This window comes from Gobius niger (genome assembly GCF_951799975.1).
Source record: "Gobius niger genome assembly, chromosome: 20".
NCBI classification, from domain to species: domain Eukaryota; kingdom Metazoa; phylum Chordata; class Actinopteri; order Gobiiformes; family Gobiidae; genus Gobius; species Gobius niger.
Genome location: NC_136871.1, coordinates 3,384,876 through 3,404,559, shown reverse-complemented (window position 1 = coordinate 3,404,559; position 19,684 = coordinate 3,384,876). Strand labels below are relative to the sequence as shown.

Below are 19,684 nucleotides of genomic sequence, written 5' to 3'. Positions count from 1 at the left end.
TGAGATTTACGTTGAATACAGATAATGTTAGAAACTTCATTTCAAAACTTTTGCGTTTTGTCCTCCTTCAACGTCATGACGTCACCAAACCATCGTCTGCTTTTGACGCACTGATTTTGAAAAAGAAAGATGGCGGCCCGATGCGGAGATGACTCGCTCTCATCCAGAAAATAAATTTAAAACATTTACACGTTTCTTTTGCTTATAATTGGCCACGCGATGTTTTTCTTCAGACTATAATACCAGTAAGTTTAAACTAGAGTCAAACGAAGCCGTGTCTGGAGGCTCCGTGCTTTTGAACTAGCATAGCAAGTTTAAAGGGGGGGTATTATGCAAAATCGACTTTTTCAAGCTTTACATCATGTTATTAAGTCATTCCCTCATTAAAAACATGCCTGAAGTGTTGCCTGGGCACATTCACGTATTTTCGAGTAATCTGTAAAAACTCCGATGGCAGCCATTTTAGGGATAAAACGCCTGATTCCTTCAGGAAACGCCTCCGACCTCCAGGATACGCCTCCAACCTTTCGTCACCAGCCGAGTAACCAACCACTGCCCCTCAGCAGAACCCCCTCCCCGCAGTGTCTAGCCCTAAGATGTAAACAGAGTCATCATGGAGGATTAGCTTCATGTGTTGTGAACCGGAGCCACAGCAGACTTTTACAAAGACACACATCAGTGTTTCTGTTACCGAAACACCCAGGATTAAAACCGGTGACAAGAACGCTTATTTCAGTGTCTGGTTCTGCGCTGGGCCTTGATGATGCACAGAGCCTCCGGAGAAAGCTAATGTTAAGCTAAACCTCGAGTCATCACGTGAAAACGAGAAATATGCACAAATAAAGTCAATAAAACCACCACACACATAAAGAACCGTTTAACAATGATCACACACGGAGCCAGGCTTGTTGATTTGGAAGTTTATTGCTCACATTTCATCTACAATGGGTCATAGCCGAGTGGCTTTCTCCCGGAGCTAACAAGCTAGCCGCGACAAGCTAACGGGAAAATTCACTGAATACAAGCAGCATATTATGCATTGAAAACGTCACTAAAACAGGCAACTGCTTGAAGCAGCCTTTATGATGATCACACACTGAGCCGGGCTTGTTGATTTCGTAGTTTATTGCTCACATTTCATCTACAGTGAGTCGTAGCCGAGTGGTTTTCTCCCGGAGCTAAGGCACTATTAGCCACGACAAGCTAACAACCTTCACCTTCACAACATTCATTGAAAACAGGCAGCATATTATGCACAAATAACGTCAATAAAGCAGGCAACTACTTGAAGCAGCCTTTACGATGATCACACAATGAGCCTGGCTTTACACATTTGTGGTTTATTGCAGACTTTTCATCAACAATGAGCTGTAGTCGATTATAACAAGCTAACGGGTAACCTCGAAAAACCACTGTCCACCTGCACAGATAATGTCCGTCTTTTGAATTGTATGGGCTCCTGCAGATCCTGGTGTCGTCCATGGGGGTATAGTTAGAGATCCATAGGGCATGGCAGATGCAAAGAGAGAGCCTCCAAACAGCAGTTATTTTTCAGGCAAGAGCCCCTTCCAAGCGTCCGGTGTGGAAGGTTTGTCTCCAAATAATATCCTGTGTGGCCATTGTTCACAAAGTGATAAACAGTAGCTCCTTTCCAACAATAAAAATTAAAATGCACCGATCGTAGTTTCAATACAGTTGAGACAACGAGCGCAGTGTTGTTGTGATGCCACAGACAGCGTGTGGAGGGGGCGTGTCGGAAAGGGTCAGAGGTTCTTAAAGAGACAGGGGCCTATTTCAAGTCTTTCGCTACCGCCATTTTGAAAGAGCAATTTTATACAAGGCAGTTATTCTAATTTACTGCATTTACAGACCAACAGAAGGTTTCGTCATCATTGTAGTGTGCCATAGACTGGTGCTATGTGGCTGAAAAAAGCATAATACCCCCTCTTTAAGGCTAACATCTCCACGGACGTTACAAGGAGACACCGTCCTCGTCACTGGTCGAGAGGCTGCAGCCCTTCTCATCTCTCCTGGTCTAATTGGGTAAGTAAATTCATTTCACATTATGAAACGTTAAATCTGTGTTGTGAGGTTGTTTAAACCATCGGTAATGAGTCGCTGTTTGTGACGTCCCTTGCCCGGGCGAGCAGCGAAGGCAACGGAACGGCTAGCCACATTCGTGCCCCGCGTTTCTCTTCGTTGTAAAGAACCGCGGAGCACGAATACACTTGCTGAGCTTCGTACACCGCGCCCAGCGGCAGGTTTAACGGAGACGCCGACCCGGTGTAAAGGTTTGAGCCGTGGCCGCTGCGCGTGACAGAGTGTTGAAACATGCGCCGAAACGGGAGTCGGTCTGTCAGAACTGGGTCGCTGCGATATCTCTTCTTCTCATGACTAAGTGTAATGTAATAATAGTTGTATGAAAGTGCATAAATGGTGCAGTGAATGACAGAGAGTAGGAAGCAGGAGATGAGAGAAGCTGTGAAGGGAACAGCTTTGAGGACGAGCTCATTGGTACTTTTCTCCTGGACACGTGAAAAGCAACAGGGAGGACAATCGATTATTCTGGAGGCAGCCAATTCTTCTAAAAATACTAAATTCTGCAGTGAGCCAAAACCAATTCTTCTGTTTAGTCCTGGTTTAGTCCTGGTTCAGTCCAGGTTTAGACCAGATTTAGTCCAGGTTTAGACCTCTTTGTTTAGTAGTAAAATTTACAGTAAAAAAAAAGCACTTTCAGGACATAGAAACTACGCTGTAAATTAACAATTACATCAACAATTATTTCTATCATATTGGAATATTATGCTGTCCAATTGCCTTTGTGTGATTTTATGTGAGAACATCAAATGACATGAAATGAGTCAGTGCTGGTCTTTTAAAATGCATGCTAATTTCCCCCATGTCTTGCAGATCGAGGAAGTGCTTGGTTTATCTATATCTGGCTGTGCTGTGGTGGCTGTCAACATTGGCATGAAAAGAGTAAAACCTGGCCAGTGAATCCACATTCATATGAACGCAAGATTGCAAGAGAATGTAGAACATCTGATAGAGGATCTCCTAATGCAATGGCCCTGCAGATCGATCACAGGTAGCACATGTTCTTGTTCTTTCTGTTTGGTTATGTATCATACTTGTAATACATGTTCATGTATTTGTAGATGCAGTCGGCTTCTCTCTGCTGCCCAGGAAAAAGTGACCCTGGACCTGCTTTGGCTACAATGGGATGGGGAAATCCTGAGCCTGAGAGAGGAGATGACCTGAAGTAAAGAGGTACTGTGTTGAAAAAGTAACTACTGCTTTGGCGCTTAAAACTATCAAAATACATCACTCGTTATTTAAAGGAATTGGCCACTGTTTTTACATACTGAGATATCTAGCTTTGACAAGTTGATGTGGACCTGTTTGGTCTTTGTGCATGCGCTCAGTCACGCAAATGTCCTTCGACAATATCATTGTGCAGACGTCGTACTCCAGGTGTTATTACGTCTCACAATATAGTGCCCCTTTTTATCCTCTTAGAAAATCGACATGTTTAATTGTGTGTAAACAGACTTGGATCGTGTAAAGGCTCATGTAACTGTATTTAAATTGGGAACAGCTTGGTAGCTTCTGATTTTACCCCAGTTTGGAGCTATACCTTTGCTGGGTTAGGCTAAATGCTAACATTTTCGTGACTGAGTACACGCTCAAAGACCAAACAATTACGCATCATCTCGTCAAGCTAAGGTAAGAACATCTTGCAGTATGTAAAACGGTGGCCTATTCCTTTAACAAAGTATTCGGAGTTCTCTAATGGTACTGTATTATCCCTGTACTAGCCTTTGCTCTTTATGGGGCTGTGTGCACCTGCTCTTTGCTCTTTATCTCTTAACTGTATGTCCAACTTAATTCTTAAAGTTATGACTCCATAACTAATTAACTAATGCGAACAATGGTATAACCAGACTCCAGAAATCCATACACAGACAAAATGTCATGATTGGCAAGACCAGTTGGAGTACTTGGTTCCTGCTTCACTTCTCTCCTTTCCTCCTCCTTGTAGGAGGATATGTAGATTTTGAAGTTTTGTAGGTTCAAGAAAAGTATATGCACAGTGCACACTGTTTCTCTTTTTCTTTACAATTTTCATATTTACTTTTTTGTTATTAGGAAGATGACAAAAGGAAGCCTTCGCCTTGTTTGCATCTACCTGAAGGAGGACGATACATATTACTCTGAATGCTGCAATGTAAGTATATTTGTGCTTTGTAAATATTTTGGTGAGCCTTCGTACATCGGCAGAATGAATTTTCTCTGAAAATTCCCTGAAATATGAACTGTTAACTGACACAAGGATCACATGCATTTCAGAGCATGTTTGTGGAGCTATAAAGGCTCAGGATTAAGAGCTGGGCAATTTGGCCAAATATACCAGTTATTTTATTTAAAACACAACACACAGCCTTTTGCAAAGTCATAGTGGATGTTTGTAAAGCTTCTAAATTGGCCGCACTGCACAAATGAAGTGGTGATAGTGTGTGTGATCTGAATTAAGCCATTTTTTATATTGTTTAATGCACACATTAATCAAATGTACATTAAGAGCAGACACACACAGTCTTAACATGCATATTGGAATGCCAGAAGATGAAAATAATCTGGAGGAATCCATACTCAAATTGGGAGCTAAATCTGGAGAATACTTGTGTAGTGTATTTTAAGCTAATGCTGCGTTTACACATAACGACGACAAGTCACGAATGCCACGAATCCACATTCGTGGCCGAGGATCACGAATGTGGGTGATTCGGGGCAGAGGTTTCACGCGCCGCCACGAACTGTTGCGACCTGTTACTGCGTGTTACGATTAATGGCACGAATTATTACGCACGGTCACGAATATGCGTCCCGCACTGCTGCGCGCTGTTGCGTGCTGTTGCGTTCTGTTGCGTTCTGTTGCGTTCTGTTGCGTTCTGCTGCGAGCTGCTGCGAGTTATTGGGAATTGTCGCGTTCTGTCAAAAATCTGTCAAGAATTGGGCGAATGTGGACAAGATCGCTGCCGCGCACACCGGGTTTGAGGCGGAGCAGGGACGTCTCGCTCCGGCGTGCGCCCCTGACTCGTTGGGCTCGCGCCAAATCGGGTTAAACAAAAAGCAAATACACCAGCGTCGGGCCTGTCCATATACTGAAGAATAGCAATAGTTTTTCAGTCTATGGGACAGTCACACCAGTTCAACCCCGCTCCTGTCAATGCGTAACACGGGCAAACGCATCAACAAACGCACGCGCTTCATGTCAGATAAGTCCGTGCAACAGCCGCACAATTTGGGCTGACTTTGCTCCACAGAATAAGCATAAAAACACTACACTCACTGTGCACTCGATCTTCTGAGGATCCGTCGTAGAACTTGCTGCCCTTAAACCTCTTTATCCAATGATTCTCACTCGTCTGGTCAGTCCTCAGCTCCAGTTGGAAAAACTTTATAATCCACAAAAACAGGCCTGTCTTCACCTGCCCCGCGCCCACCGCCGCTTGTTTTACGCGTCTAAGGTTGTAAATAAGCCTTAACTTATCTGTAGTGTAGCTGCTGGAACCATGCGCTGTTGTTTTGGTCAGTGGAGGCAGCGTGGGAGATGCATTCAGGGACCGCGGGAAAGGCACTTCTTACTGTCCTTTTTTCCCCACAAACGCGGGGAAAATCGGGACAAATATATAACAGTGGGGTTCTCCAGCGGTGGGGCAATAGGGGTGGCAGGGACTGGCTCCCAAACATCAGGAGGAACGACCGCAGGAGGAGGAAAAGCACCTGAGGAGCGGCGGCGGCAGGTGCTGCTGTCCCGGGCCTGGAGCGCGGACTGGCCGAGTGTGTGTGACTTTCCTTTTGCTGCTGCAGGTCCGAAAATGTACTTTTCGGCGTAGCGTGTGTTTACATCAATTTTGTGAGTGAAAACAGTGATTCTGCTCTACGAATGCTCTACGAATGCCCTCACGCTGAATTACGAAGCGCCACGACGCATCACGAAAGGACGCGCTCCGTTGCGAACTCCACGAACAGAGGGTGATTCGTGACATTCGTGGAAGATTTTTTGACAGACAAAAACTTTCTCCACGAACATCACGAATGTCACGAACTGATGCGTTCTGTTAAGAATCCCATTAAGACGCGTTAAGTCATGTTACGAACGTCACGAATGACGAAAAAATGCCATTCGTAACGCATCGTGCCTATGTGTAAACGCAGCAAAAGATAATGACAGAACGGTCAGGTCTTTGCATTGTATATATTTTTTGCTGTCCTTTTCTCATCTGCTTCTCTTATTTAGTCCCTTATTTTCTTCCTATTGCTTAATTTCTTGCTCCAGTATTAATGACACAATTTTGTATCTTGCAGCACAATGGTGAACTGAATGTGGCTGATCGTCCCCTTGCTCTTCTCATCGCTTCTCCTGATTTCTTCACACCTGGGAACATCTAAAGGCCCTTTCAACGCTGTAATCTCCAGTCGGGAATGGTCAAGCAGGTTTTGGCTAAAATCAGGACACGTGTGTTTGGTGTGGACAGCACCGTCGGCTACAGACGGCGTTTTTTTTTTGGAGGTCGGTGAAGCTAGTTTTGTCCGTTTGGATTCGTCAAATTGGCATCTATCTGTCGCCGCACCAGGAGAGGTTTGATTTGCCTTGTGTCACTGGCAATTCACAGAAGAAGCTGCAAGTTGGAAGGAGAGCTTTGTTATTTTTTTTGTTGTTGTTATTGAACTGACAAAATTTGTCTCCCTGTTCTAATTTTGCCATACATGTTTCGCACTGTTTTATCAACTAGCTGGAAATGTATGAACTTCTTCGGGACATAAACAGAAATAAAAAGGTGACTGGACTGAAAATCCAATTCACACGTCAGAGACAACCACCACAGAGCGCACATGCACTCTGCAGCTATCGTTCTTGGTCTTGGGTTCATGTTACTTCAGTGTAGATGTTGTTCTTAGCAGGTGAGGGGGGCAGAAGAGGGGAAACCTCAGCTTTATATGTAGTTGCTGATGGGGGCATTGCAATGAGTGCGAGTGAATGTCCAACCATGTCTGAAGGGTTTTTGTTGTTGATTTGTGATTAATATAGAGATTATGCTTGGCTATTGTCTACAATGTTATTCTTTTGTTTTACTTTGAATTGTTCCTTAATTTGAGGTTCCAGTTATATTTCAATAGAAATGGATCATGCTTCCACTTCTATTGAATACCTAAAGAAACTCATTACCCTGTTAAACTTCATCTTAAAGATCTGCCGAGATGACCACTGCTCTGATACCATGTCTGCTCTCCTTGATTAATGAACACTTTCCACTTGGTCACCATACCTTGTTTTCTGTTTCGATTAAAATTATGCTAACTGAAAAACATTCACAACAGTTCTAAAGTTTTAAGGGTTTGAGTTATTACAGATTTTTGTATCTTTGGTTTGAGGGCTTCACTTAAAGCCACACTGCGTAGCATTCCATCCAATAAATAGAATAATATATGCATTTATATTAGGGATGCACCGATACCACTTTTTCTAAAACCGATACGAGTACGAGTACTTGGATTTAAGTACTCGCCGATACCGAATACCGATACGAGTACAAGGCATTTTCTTCAACATTCTTACTTTTTTCACAGCAGATTGGTTTGTAATTAGTAAATTTATTCATTTACATTACAAGTAGGCTACACATTTAAGAGCAGTTATATTAGAATTGTGCTGATGCCATTTATTTTTATTTTCATTCAATATAATTTTTATTTTTATAGCACTGTCCATCAAAGACAGAAAAGCTCATGTCCTAAAGCTCCCAGTGCCTGAGCTTTATTCATTTATGTATTTTTATTTAACAATAGTATTGAGAGGTTACTTAAATGGTCTCTTTTCGTCTTTACTTCAACTCCGTGTGGATTTTCTCGTGTGTTTTGTAGCAACTTAGCGAGAAGCTACAGCGTTTTCATTGTTCTGCTGCAGCTCATTTTCCTCAATATAAACATGCTGTATGTCTTTACGTTGGATTTTCTGAGGACTTTTTAGTCGCTGGGTTAGTTTTTCAGAAGAATGAACCCCTGGTCATAAAACGGCGTCAGAATGGCCAAAACTGCGCTAGCCGCGAGTTAGCATCGTTAGCCTGTATGTTGTAAACACTGCAGACGCTGCAGCACGAACAACATTAAGCTCTGGTTAAATCCAGCTCAGACTCTGGTTTAGAGAGCGCAGTCTGTAATAAAGTCAGCTCTATGTGGATTATTGTATTTCCACTAAAGAATTCTCCAGTTTGTTGCTATTTTCTCTCCTCAGCTGAGAGGTGCGCCTCGTAGGTGCGCTGGCCGCACGTCAAATGGTATCGGTTCCTGGTATCGGGACCTCATGAATGAGTACGAGTATGAGTACAGGCATTTGGTATCGGCCCGATACCCGATACTGGTATCGGTATCGGTGCATCCCTAATTTATATCATTACAGATAGTGTTATTTTTGAAAAATGTATACAAATATAAATAAAACGTTCCTGGGAGTATGGACGTCTCCAGCTCATCTCCATGGTGATGTTCACAAAAGCATCTAAATATGAGATTTAAATAGGTTAGGTTCTCCCCCAAATCCATTCTTTGATTACAGACTACATATCTGAACCATTTACAGTGTTGAGTTGGTCAGTAAGAGCATGTTTTGTATTGCTGACAGTGATCCAAAATGTTTGGCAGTGTGCCTTTAATAAGTTTATTAAGGTTATTTCATGCACTTTTCTCCTGTTACCAATAGTATGCAGAGCTTTGATAGCTATGCAGTTTGCTGAAGTTACATTGTTACAGTTGAAATGGTATGTAAATGCAAGGCAAAACATTAATAAATGTCATTGTATTAATTCTATGGCTTTGAATACTTGGATGTTTTTTTATGTATTTAATGTTCATTATTAGTAGTACTTTTGTCTAAGTGGAGTCTGCTAAACTTATCAATTATAGGTGGAAAAAGACATGCAAAAGTTAATATAATGAGTCTGGTAAACTTTAAGATTTTAGGTGGAAATAGGTGCATAAAGGTAAATTTATTGAGTCTGCTAAACCTTAAAATTTGAGGTTGAAATAGTCAAGAAAAAGTTAATGTAATTAGTGTGTTGAACTTTAAAATTTCAAGTTCAAATTGTCAAAAAAGTAATATGGATAAGTCTACTAAACTTATAAAATATACATTGGACGAGTGCACTGAACTTGTAGGTATAGATTTGATATAACTTAAAAAATTTAGTTCGTTAACTCAAAACATTTGTGGAAACTTTATTACGACATAAAATTTGAGTTCAATGAACTTGTTCGGGTTTACAGTGCATGGATTCTGACTGTCATTGATGTTTGTCCAGGGACTCACATTGACAGTTCTTTTTCTCTTTTTTTTTTTTTTTACAAATATTGAAGTCCTCTATCCAGTGGGCCGAGTCAATCTGCTCAGTGTGTCCGTCTTTAAGTGCAGCCGGGGGGGGGGGGCGCGGACCTGCAGCTCTTACATTGATCAGTGCGGAGTTGATGTGCGCTGCTGCGTGAAGGTGTGGAGACGTAGAGACTCGAAAATCTTGAATTTTTTACGAGACAATAGATGAGCGGAGACGTCCCGCGGTCATTGGAAATCAATGTTCAAATCCAAAGCGCAAACAAGCGGTGAAACAGTCGTTTGCTTCCTTTACATACAGTCTGCATAATGGTCTGTTCAACCCTAACCCTTGTTCTACTTCCTTTTATTCCGTGGCTTTTGAAAGTGCATATGACACATAAGACACATTCTTTCCTAAAACATAGAAAACACAATTACATTTAAGATTTTGCTAAAAAAAAATGTCTTCAGCTTTATTTAGTTTGACCATTTTTGCGATGTTTATAGTTTCACTTCCTTATTGGACACTGACAGGAAGTGACAGAGGCAACCATTTTAAACTGTTGTGTTAATGGGAAATGAGTCAAACTGCTTAGGAACTTTACCTCTGTCTATGTCACTTCCTGTCAGCAGCTTAAAGGAACAGGCCACCGTTTTTACATACTGAGATATGTTCTTACCTTAGCTTTGACGAGTTCTTTAGGACCTGTCTGATCTTCAGTCACGTAAACACAGCGCAGACGGCGTTAGCATTTAGCCTCTCCCTCTCTCCACTATAGCTCCAAAACAGGTCAAGATAGAAGCTACCGAGCTCTTCCACGTTTTCCCTATTTAAATATGGTTACGTGAAGTGTTCCACTACAAAGTATAATTACACACAATTAAACAATGTGGATTTTCTAAGCGGATAAAAGGGGGGACTATATTGTAAGGCGTAATAATACCAGGAGTAGTTCGAAATCCGCGCAGTAATCTTCACTTTACTGTGCGGATGCCAAATTCACCTGCCGCGTCTCGCCTTAAAGGCAACTCTGGAGCTTTCTTAAATAAAAGTAAGAAATCACAAAGTAGTTACAGGCCGTTTTTTTGACTACATATAAATGTTGGAAGCTTCACAATGCAATATAATGCGACCGTGAGTTTAGTCAGTTTGCAGACAGCCCTTCTATGTTCGTCCTTGTGTCCTCCCGTTCACACGAGGGAAACGTGGAACTACCTCCTCCAACGTTCTCAGTGAAGCCGGGCGTCAGGTGATACGATGTTGTTTAGCAGGTGATATTTACAAACATTACTGACTGTTTGGATCATAGTGTTGTGTAAAATAAATGCATTAAATTGGGTTTCACATTTGCATATTTGTTCTCTTCGCTGATTGAGCCGTCCGATTGGACCGATGGAGCCTTTTCTTCGACATTATCTCCGCTCTATTGATGGAAACTGACAAAGACGGTCTTCTCCTGCCTCCGCCATTCTCCCGAGCGTGTTTATCTGAACGGGAACAATGGCACGGCCTTGCTCTGAATCCAGCCTCTGTCTCACTCTTCGATTTTGCATTTCTGAACGACTCGACACAACACACCGAGGAAGAAATCTAACTATTGTGTCAGTGCATTCTCCGCACTTCAGCTCATCTCTAGAGAAACCTCGTGTGCTGAATTCTGTACAAAAACTACTCATACACAGGTGAAATTAGGCAGAGCAGACATTAGAAATCAGTCCAAAACTGGCCCCGAGACTAATAAGCAACTCAGTATTTATACAGCTTTTTTGTTCATGCCATTTGATTGTGTCGTAAACTCAAGTATCTGCTTGAAACTACTAAGTCTACACAAACAGAGCCGTGGGAAGATGTTTTTAGTTAGGGGGCGCTGAGGGACAAACTTTACCCCCAAAATACTTTTTCTGTGCATAAATCCTATTTATTAACCTCTTAACTCCCGCCTGAACCGAGAGCATTTTCTCCAGTTCAGCTTTACCCAAATCCTGTAGGCCAGTGTAACAACTCATTTGAAAGACCTACAAAACTAAATGGATCTTTTTCCTCACGTCAGATTTTTTTTCATCACTTTTTTTGTTGGGCAGTCGTCTCATTTTTGTCAAATTTTCGTGACTTTATTGTCACTTTTTCAACAAATTATTCACATTTTTTTGTCAAATTCTTATCACTTTTTCGTCCATTTTTTCAATTTTTTTTGTCACTTTTTCGTCATATTATTCAATTTTTTTTGTCAAATTCTTATCACTTTTTCGTCCATTTTTTCCTCAATTTTTCGTCAAATTCTTATCACTTTTTCGTCCATTTTTTCTCACTTTTTTTGTCAAAATTTTGTCAATTTTTGTCATTTTTTCTAAATTTTTTGTCATTTTTGGTCAAATTATTCACATTTTTTGGTCAAATTCTTATCACTTTTTTGTCCATTTTTTCCTCCATTTTTCGTCAAATTTTTCTCACTTTTTTTGTCGAATTTTTGTCCATTTTTGTAATTTTTTGTCACTTTTTCGTCAATGTTTTCTCACTTTTGTCACATTTTCATCCTTGTTTTCGTCTCAGTTTTGTTGCTATTTTCCCATCTTTTTTCCAGAAGCTTTTGGACTGGGGTAAAGCTGGAGAAAATGTACTCGGTTCAGGTGGGAGTTAAGGGCTTGATATCGCCTGCAGTTCACAAACTATCCACCAGCACCCTGGGTTTTGTACACAAACACACAATTCTTACACAAGTGAGTTTATTGACTATTGTTGTTTTTTCTTCACATTTTCAAACGGTGTAAATGTGAAAGGCTTTTGGACTGAAGTGTCCCAGGCGATGGTGATGTTTGTGGTGACAGGAAGTGTGATTGCCTCGCACAAAACGGGAAGGAAAAGACGTCTGGAAAAACTCTGAAAAGTCACAAATTGCTAAAAGCTGGTCAGAGAAATGCAGCCCTCTTGAATTTTCAAAGTAGTAAGAATTTTCTTTTCTTTCCCCCTCTTGCAAGAAAAACAATATAGCCAGTGGCACAGTTTACAAGAAGGGAACAAATAACATACACTCAACTGAAATAATTATCAAATAAAGGTAAAAAGGAAAACAAAACAATAGATACATTTAAAATAACAACTATTTTCATGATGTCAAAGACCGTTTTAATTTTGATCGGCTTTATCATTTCCATCGGGAATCGTATACATGCGTTCCCAATGATGTCACGAGTAGTTCCGGCGGCCATTTTGAATACCGAAGTAGAATAATGCAGCATCACAACATGTAGCAATATCTCTTCTCAGGATGAAAATGAAAGAAAAGTGATTGACAGTGGCATTTGTATGTACTCGTAATCATTGCTCAAGATAACAGTTAAACACGGCCCCAGAGACGTTTTTGTGATATAAGCAGCAAATGTGGCACAGACGTAGCAGCTCAGTCTGTCGAGCTACAGCAGGATTTACTAAAGATCTGCTTCACTTCTCAGACTAAATAAACACATCAAAGAGGAAAACAGAAAACCTTTCTCTGTGATTTTTACAGTTTGTCATGTCAACAGAGTCCAAATCTGAGTCAGTGTTTAAGCTGCTCAAGACGTTAGCATGCTACCGGTTAGCAACTGTCAACACGATAAACACATGTGTGGCTCACATCTATGGACACTGAGGAAATACTGCAGTAACAGCACAGCTCTGACCTCTGTCACATGTTGTATCCAAGGTTTGGAATGTGGCTCAGGGCTTTCTCTTGGAGAGGTCAGAGCTGAGTTGTTGAAGCTAAATGCTAAACGGTAGCATGCTAACATCTTAAACCCTGACTTCTTCACATGAATGTGTGTCTCTGGGGTTTTGACTTATCTTCTTGAGCAATGATTACGAGTACATAAAAATGCCACTGTCAATCAGTTGTCTTTCTTTTATATCCTGAGTAGAGATTGTTATATGTTGTAGTACTGCATAATTCTTCGGTATTCAAAATGGCCGCCATAACAACAAAAGTCTGAAAGGCATGTATAGATTTACTGCCAGGAAAAATTTATTTGAGGATATGGAATTTTAAAACCAATAGTAATAGCTTTACAAGAAACTCTTTGTCTTTATCGTGTATTCTATTGAAGTATCCAAAGATGATATGTTCATACAATAGGTTAGAGTTTAAGTGTGGCTTGTCAGAAAATATGCTATATCTTTCCAAAAGGCTTATGTGTGTTGACAGTATGAGAAAAAGATGGAGGACTGTTTCAGGCAGCTCAGAAGAGCGTCTTTTTCATGAAGTGCGACGACAATGAATGATGGTCAAAGACTCAAGAACACTTTTTCTAGCAGCTGTAACTAACCTGAGGTGTCCAGAAGTACAAGGTGTTCAGTGCTCAGAGACATTACTAGTGTAAACCAGAGCACTATTGATCAAGACACATGCTGTTAAGACTGGGTCGGGATGGTCTAAAGCAGGGGTTCTCAACCTGGGGGTCGGGACCCACTAGGGGGTCGCGAGACAAATTTGGGGGGTCGCCAGAGCATATAGATAAAATATATATTTTAATATTATTATTATGGTGTCGTAGCATACATGCGATTTTACCAGGGTGCTATTATTTGTTCTAAATTTAATTCATTTTTGTTTTAGCCATTGTTTTTTCTTTGTTTTTTAAGAGTTATATAGGTTAACCTCTTAACTCCCGCCTGAACCGAGAGGATCTTTTACCTCACGTCAGCAGATTTTTTTTTCCATCATTTTTTTGTGGGGTATTCAACTCATTTTTGTAACTTTTTCATCATTTTTTTGTCATTTTTTGTCACATTTTTGTCACATTTTTTGTCACATTTTTTTCATTTTTTGGTCAATTTTTAATCAAATTTTTGTCATTTTTTTGTCACATTTTGTCAAATTATTCGTCACTTTTTTGTCACATTTCCGTCATTGTTTTCGTCTCAGTTTTGTTGCTTTTTTCCAGAAGCTTTTGGACTGGGGTAAAGCCAAACTGGAGAAAATGTGCTCGGTTCAGGCGGGAGTTAAGGGGTTAATTGTCCCTGTTTTTCCCATGGTCTGACCCGGGTGGGGGTCACGATCCTAATTAACTGTTATAATGGGGTCGCGGCTCCGAAAGGTTGAGAACCACTGGTCTAAAGACAGAGTTTTTAAAGGCTTTATTTTCAGATGTTTTTTCCTTCCCATTTTGTGTGAGGGAAAATATCTGTATAATAATTCTGCACACCTGTTTTGACCACACATCCTCTCATTACAAACATCCCCATCACCTGGGACGCTCCAATCCAACAGCCTGAAGAAGAAAAATAACAATATGGTGCAAAAACAAACTTGCACAGAGTAATAAGTTCCGAAGCTCTGAAAAGCTTTGATTCATTTTTGATGAATTGCCTCCACACTGCAGTGCGTTGGAGCAGCAGTCAGGAGTGCAGGCACGAGCAGCCTCGTCCTGTCAGAGCAGACAGTCTCAGTGACTGTGTCAATGGGATCGGAGCTCAAGGCCACACTAAATATAGTCCTGTATCGACACAGAGGAAAACTATCTGAGAGGAGGCAGCTGTGAGACAGAGGAGGTCTCGAAAAGGACTTTGTGTCGCATCGCTGTCACAAATCAAGTCGACGAGATGCATTTCTGTGGGTTTGTGAACTCGGTGATTGTGCAGATAGCGGATGTTTGTACTGACTTCATAAAATGCAACGTGAAATCTGTATATTTGGTTGAAAAGTCTGGGAGGAAACACTACACTGCAAGAAGTCATGTCTTGACGAGTTAAAATGACTGGATTTAAGATTGTATAATAATAATACTGTTGCATAATAATACTGTATATGATTACAAGGGTAGGCAAAATAAGCATTAGCTTCCGCCTATATCGTGGTCACACCGCCTTTGCTCTGCCCAATCCCGTCAGACCTAAGCAGGGAAGGGCCTGGTCGGTACTTGGATGGGAGACCGTTTGGGAACACCAGGAAGCCTAGCGAATGGAGTGAGTGGTTGGTGGTGGTCGGAGGGGCCGATGGCGCAGACTGGTTGCCTCGCTTCCGTCAGTCTACCCCAGGGCAGCTGTGGCTACAATAGTAGCTTACCACCACCAAGTATGGAGTGAACGAATAGTGCAATGTAAAGCGTCTTTGAGTGTCCAGAAAAGCGCTATATAAAACCAATGCATTATTATTATACCTTTTCGGTCATTTTGTATGTTATGTTATGAAGAAGTATACTTAACTGAATGTAAATCTTTTGTCATAATTTTGACCGAATAAACTGAACTGAACTAAACCGAACTTTGACTTGCAAAGTAGAAAAATTTCAATGAAATTAGCCTTTTTGCACTTAAAATAACAAATACATGTAGTTTGGATGATTTTAGTCTCTCCTTTTCATTTTTATTTAGTCTTATTTTAGTCGACTAAAATATCTGGACATTTTAGTCATAGTTTTAGTCTCATGAGAAACTTTTAATTTAGTTTTAGTCCAATTTTAGTCGTCAAAAATATCACATTGACTAAAATTAAGACTAAATATTTTAGTTGACGAAATTAACACTGCCTCCAAACCCATGCTGGTCAGGTTGACCCAAAACAATGAAAAATAAAGCACTTAAATTGACTAATTATGACAAAATATTTTAGTCGATAAAATGAACAATGAGCTGTGATGGTTTTATGCTTGCTCTTAGTGCACAAGAGTCTAACCCTTTTCCACATAAAGTCTTATAAGAACCGGCAACTTGTCTTGCTAACGAAACACCATGGCGTCCTGCACTGTCACTAATGATCTGATCCACATTAACCCACGATGCGCCTGTTCTTTGGCCTCCTGTCCCTTCGATGTAACTGCAGCCATTTTCTCTCCGAGCCCCTCTCCACCACACGACAGCACGTCCTCTGTCTTCTTCAGGACAAAGACTCCCCCGCAGAACGCCCACACCTCCATTAGACCCATAATCTCACAACCCAAAGACTCCCATAAGTGTCATGTGGGGAGTGCAGTTCATTTGGGCTGTTGTGTCACTTCATTAATATCAATGTGACGTGCACTCCCCGTGTTAAACATATCAGAGGCTCCACACAAAGCACTGCTATTAGAGATAATTACTATAATTGCAGCTATTGACGGATTAAAGGCCTCATCTGCCACATCTAAAGGGCCTCCAGTCGCGTCCTGCTCCGCTGTGCCTTTGTGTACGATGTGTTCCCATCTTTCAAGCACAGAGAGGAGACGAATTACGTCAACAGCGACATTAGGTCCAATGAACGACTGGAGAATTAGACAAAAGCAGAGAGAGCTAAGAAACGGTGGATTATTTTCTGTTACAGTTTAATTAAGTACATGGATATACGTAAATGGATATTCTCAAACAACCTCATGGAGCAATTTATGAGACTTCTCATTTCAATAAATTTTAGGGTTCAGGTCAAAAGACTGGCGTGCTCCACAAAGTCCACAAAGATCAGACTCTCTTCTTTCATCTAAAAAAAAAAGTTTGTTTGTACCTCTTTCCATTCTTTAGTAATCGTCCGTAGAAAATAGATGAAATCACCCAAAATGCTGTTCTGATCAAAAAGGTGAAAAAACGAAAGGGCACCTGGCAGCATTAGGCACAACTCAGATTTGAACACCAGATTTGCTCAAGGCTTTACTGCAGCTGTTCCTATTGAATAACCTATTTGACGTCTATGCACGTCATTGGCAGTCAATGAGTTAAGAGAAGAACGCTTACAAACTTTTGAAACACTGAAGCAGCACCACAGACAGATTATATTTGTCTGTTTCAGTGTTAATTTTGTCGACTAAAATATTTTGTCTTAATTTTAGTCAAAGTGATTTTTTTGACGACTAAAATTGGACTAAAACTAAATTAAAAGTTTCTCTTGAGACTAAAACTATGACTAAAATGTCCAGATATTTTAGTCGACTAAAAAAAGACTAAATAAAATGAAAAAAGGAGAGACTAAAATCATCCAAACTTCTATTGACCGTCTGAAAGAGCCTCACATTTTATTTTATTTTAATGACCTTTATTTGACCAGGATAGTCCCACTGAGATTAAGAATCTCTTTTTCAGAGGGGAGTCTATTGTACATGTTTTTAGTGGTAGGGGAAACCGGAGTACCTGGAGGAAACCTACGCAGGCACGGGGAGAACATGCACAGAAAGGCCCCGTCCAGGTGGGAATCGAACCTGGGACCTTCTAGCTGTGAAGCGAGAGCGCTAACCGCTGCGCTACCGTCCCGCCCTCATATCATATCATTTAAATTCACTGCCAAAGGAGCAGCTTATTCATGTGGAAGCAGCTCCATTAAGTTGAGGACCTGGTTTAAATATGATTATAATGAATATTATCAATGCTAAGTCGACTAAATTTACATGCTATTTTAGTTGACTAAAACTAGACTAAAATTGAAAAGCTTTTTTTGACTAAATCTCGACTAAAATGAAATTACATTTTAGTCAAAAGACTAAGCCTAAAACTAAAATAAAATATGTTGTCAAAATTAACACTGGTTTGTTTAAAAGGGGCTAGATGCAAGTTGGCCATTTTCTACTCACTACTGCCACCTCAGGTCATACGTGTAACTGCACCTTCTATATTAAGCTCGTGCATGACGGCACAGGTCTGGGCTCATTCTACACCATAGGACATTGCTGGGACATGTAGGGGGAGGAAAATACATAATTTTAACATTTTTAAACTACGTATAGTTTTATTTAAGATCTTCCCAAGAAGATGGTTAAAGACGTGGAGTGGAGGGAGCTGCACTGCGGAGGCGCACTCAGTCGCAGCGACAAATGGCAAATACAGCACTCACTCACTCACTCACTCACTCACTCACTACAAATACATATTATTAAAGAAGATTTTGACTTTATCAGTTAATGTTTTGGTTATGCACAGGACCATTGAGTAATCAGAGGTCGGTGTCTGCAAACAGCATCAGTGCCTCTTCTAAAAACTGAGCACATCTCCGTCGGCAGCACACAGTGAGAGGCGGCTCACACCGGCAGCCTCAGGTGTGGGGCAGACTGATGCCAGGGGCCGACGGGAGCCACAGCAGGTCAATAATTCATTACATGGAGGGCTCCACTCCACTTCAACCTGAATAAACTTCACAAACAACAGCACACAGCGCGGACAGCAGCCGCCTCACTGTCAGACACTGTCTTAAGTGTTACCAGGGGACACAGAGCTACTTTGGTTCACACTGCAGAGATCTGTATCAGGTTTGCTATTTATAGAGGTGTGTTGGAGGCAGGTTGTGTGCATCGCCGGGGCCCGTATACTCACCTCGTACAGAGTGATGACCCCGTTGGTCTCGTTGGGAGCTTTCCACTGCAGGAAGATCTTGTCCTCGTACGCCGTGTTCTGCAGAGACTCCACCGGCACCGACCCGGGAACTAAACGAAACAAAACATCCACATCATCCAGGATCTTGTAAATGTGACACTTCAGACGCTGTCAGACAAATTAATCATAGTTAAATCTGCGCGGGAACGAAGCTCGTTGATGTAGAACCGTGGTTTACGAGATCACACTTGCTCCTGAAGGTGCGAAGAGCGAAGGGCGTCAGACGTGTCAAACATGAAGCTCAGATCGTAGTCTGTCCTCACGCGACTGCTCCGCACACAACACAAAACCAAAATAAACAGACGGAGTTCATTTCAGTCCAATTAATCTGGCACTTGTTGTTGAACCAGTTTAATTTATCGAAGGACTTTTGCAGCGCGATTGTGCTAGACTTGACATAAACACTCAGCGACACCCAACTCGATCGACAAATCAGACACCAGACAGGCTGTTAAGAGGAGAGATAAGTTTAAATCCCAGAGTGTGGAGGTTATAGAAACTCGGATAATCACATATATACAGAGGGGGTGCGAAGGTTTAGGCACCCCTGATCCAAATTTCTGATAATGTCAATAATGAAGCAAAATGGCTGCCTAGAAACGTGTTTAAAGCTGCGATCCGAGGCATTAATTCTGTCCAAACTTTGCTCTGGCCTTTTTTAATATTACTTTGAAAATGTTAATGATAGACTGTTATTGGGGAATGTTATAAGAATGTCTCATCTACAACCTCATGCCTTTTGGAACGATCTCCAAAAGGCATGATCTCCTTGCTTCATTCTGATCTGGGGTGCCTAAACTTCCGCACCCCACTGTACAGAGTGTTTGTGCTGCCTCTATAATGTGAAGAGTTTTGGCAGAACAGAGCAGCAGCGTAGTGGGACTAGCAACCTTGTTTAATGTGCAGATTAGCCATGTGCTCGGGCGTTGTTAGGGACTTTATACAGTTTTATATAGTCTAAGTCTGTATCCGAATGTCCACACTATCCCCTATATAGTGACTATATAGTGGTG

At 41.2% G+C, this 19,684-nt stretch overlaps 1 protein-coding gene across 7 annotated transcripts in view; it reads right to left on the bottom strand.

Moving 5' to 3' along the window:
* ptprt (protein tyrosine phosphatase receptor type T) overlaps positions 1–19,684 on the bottom strand; it is a 339,518-nt gene that overhangs the window by 182,128 nt on the left and 137,706 nt on the right. For all 7 annotated transcript variants that reach the window (XM_079579208.1, XM_079579213.1, XM_079579209.1 and 4 more), the window contains exon 11: positions 18,612–18,721. In XM_079579208.1, coding sequence (XP_079435334.1) covers positions 18,612–18,721 — 110 coding nt within the window. The remainder of the gene's footprint in view (positions 1–18,611; positions 18,722–19,684) is intronic.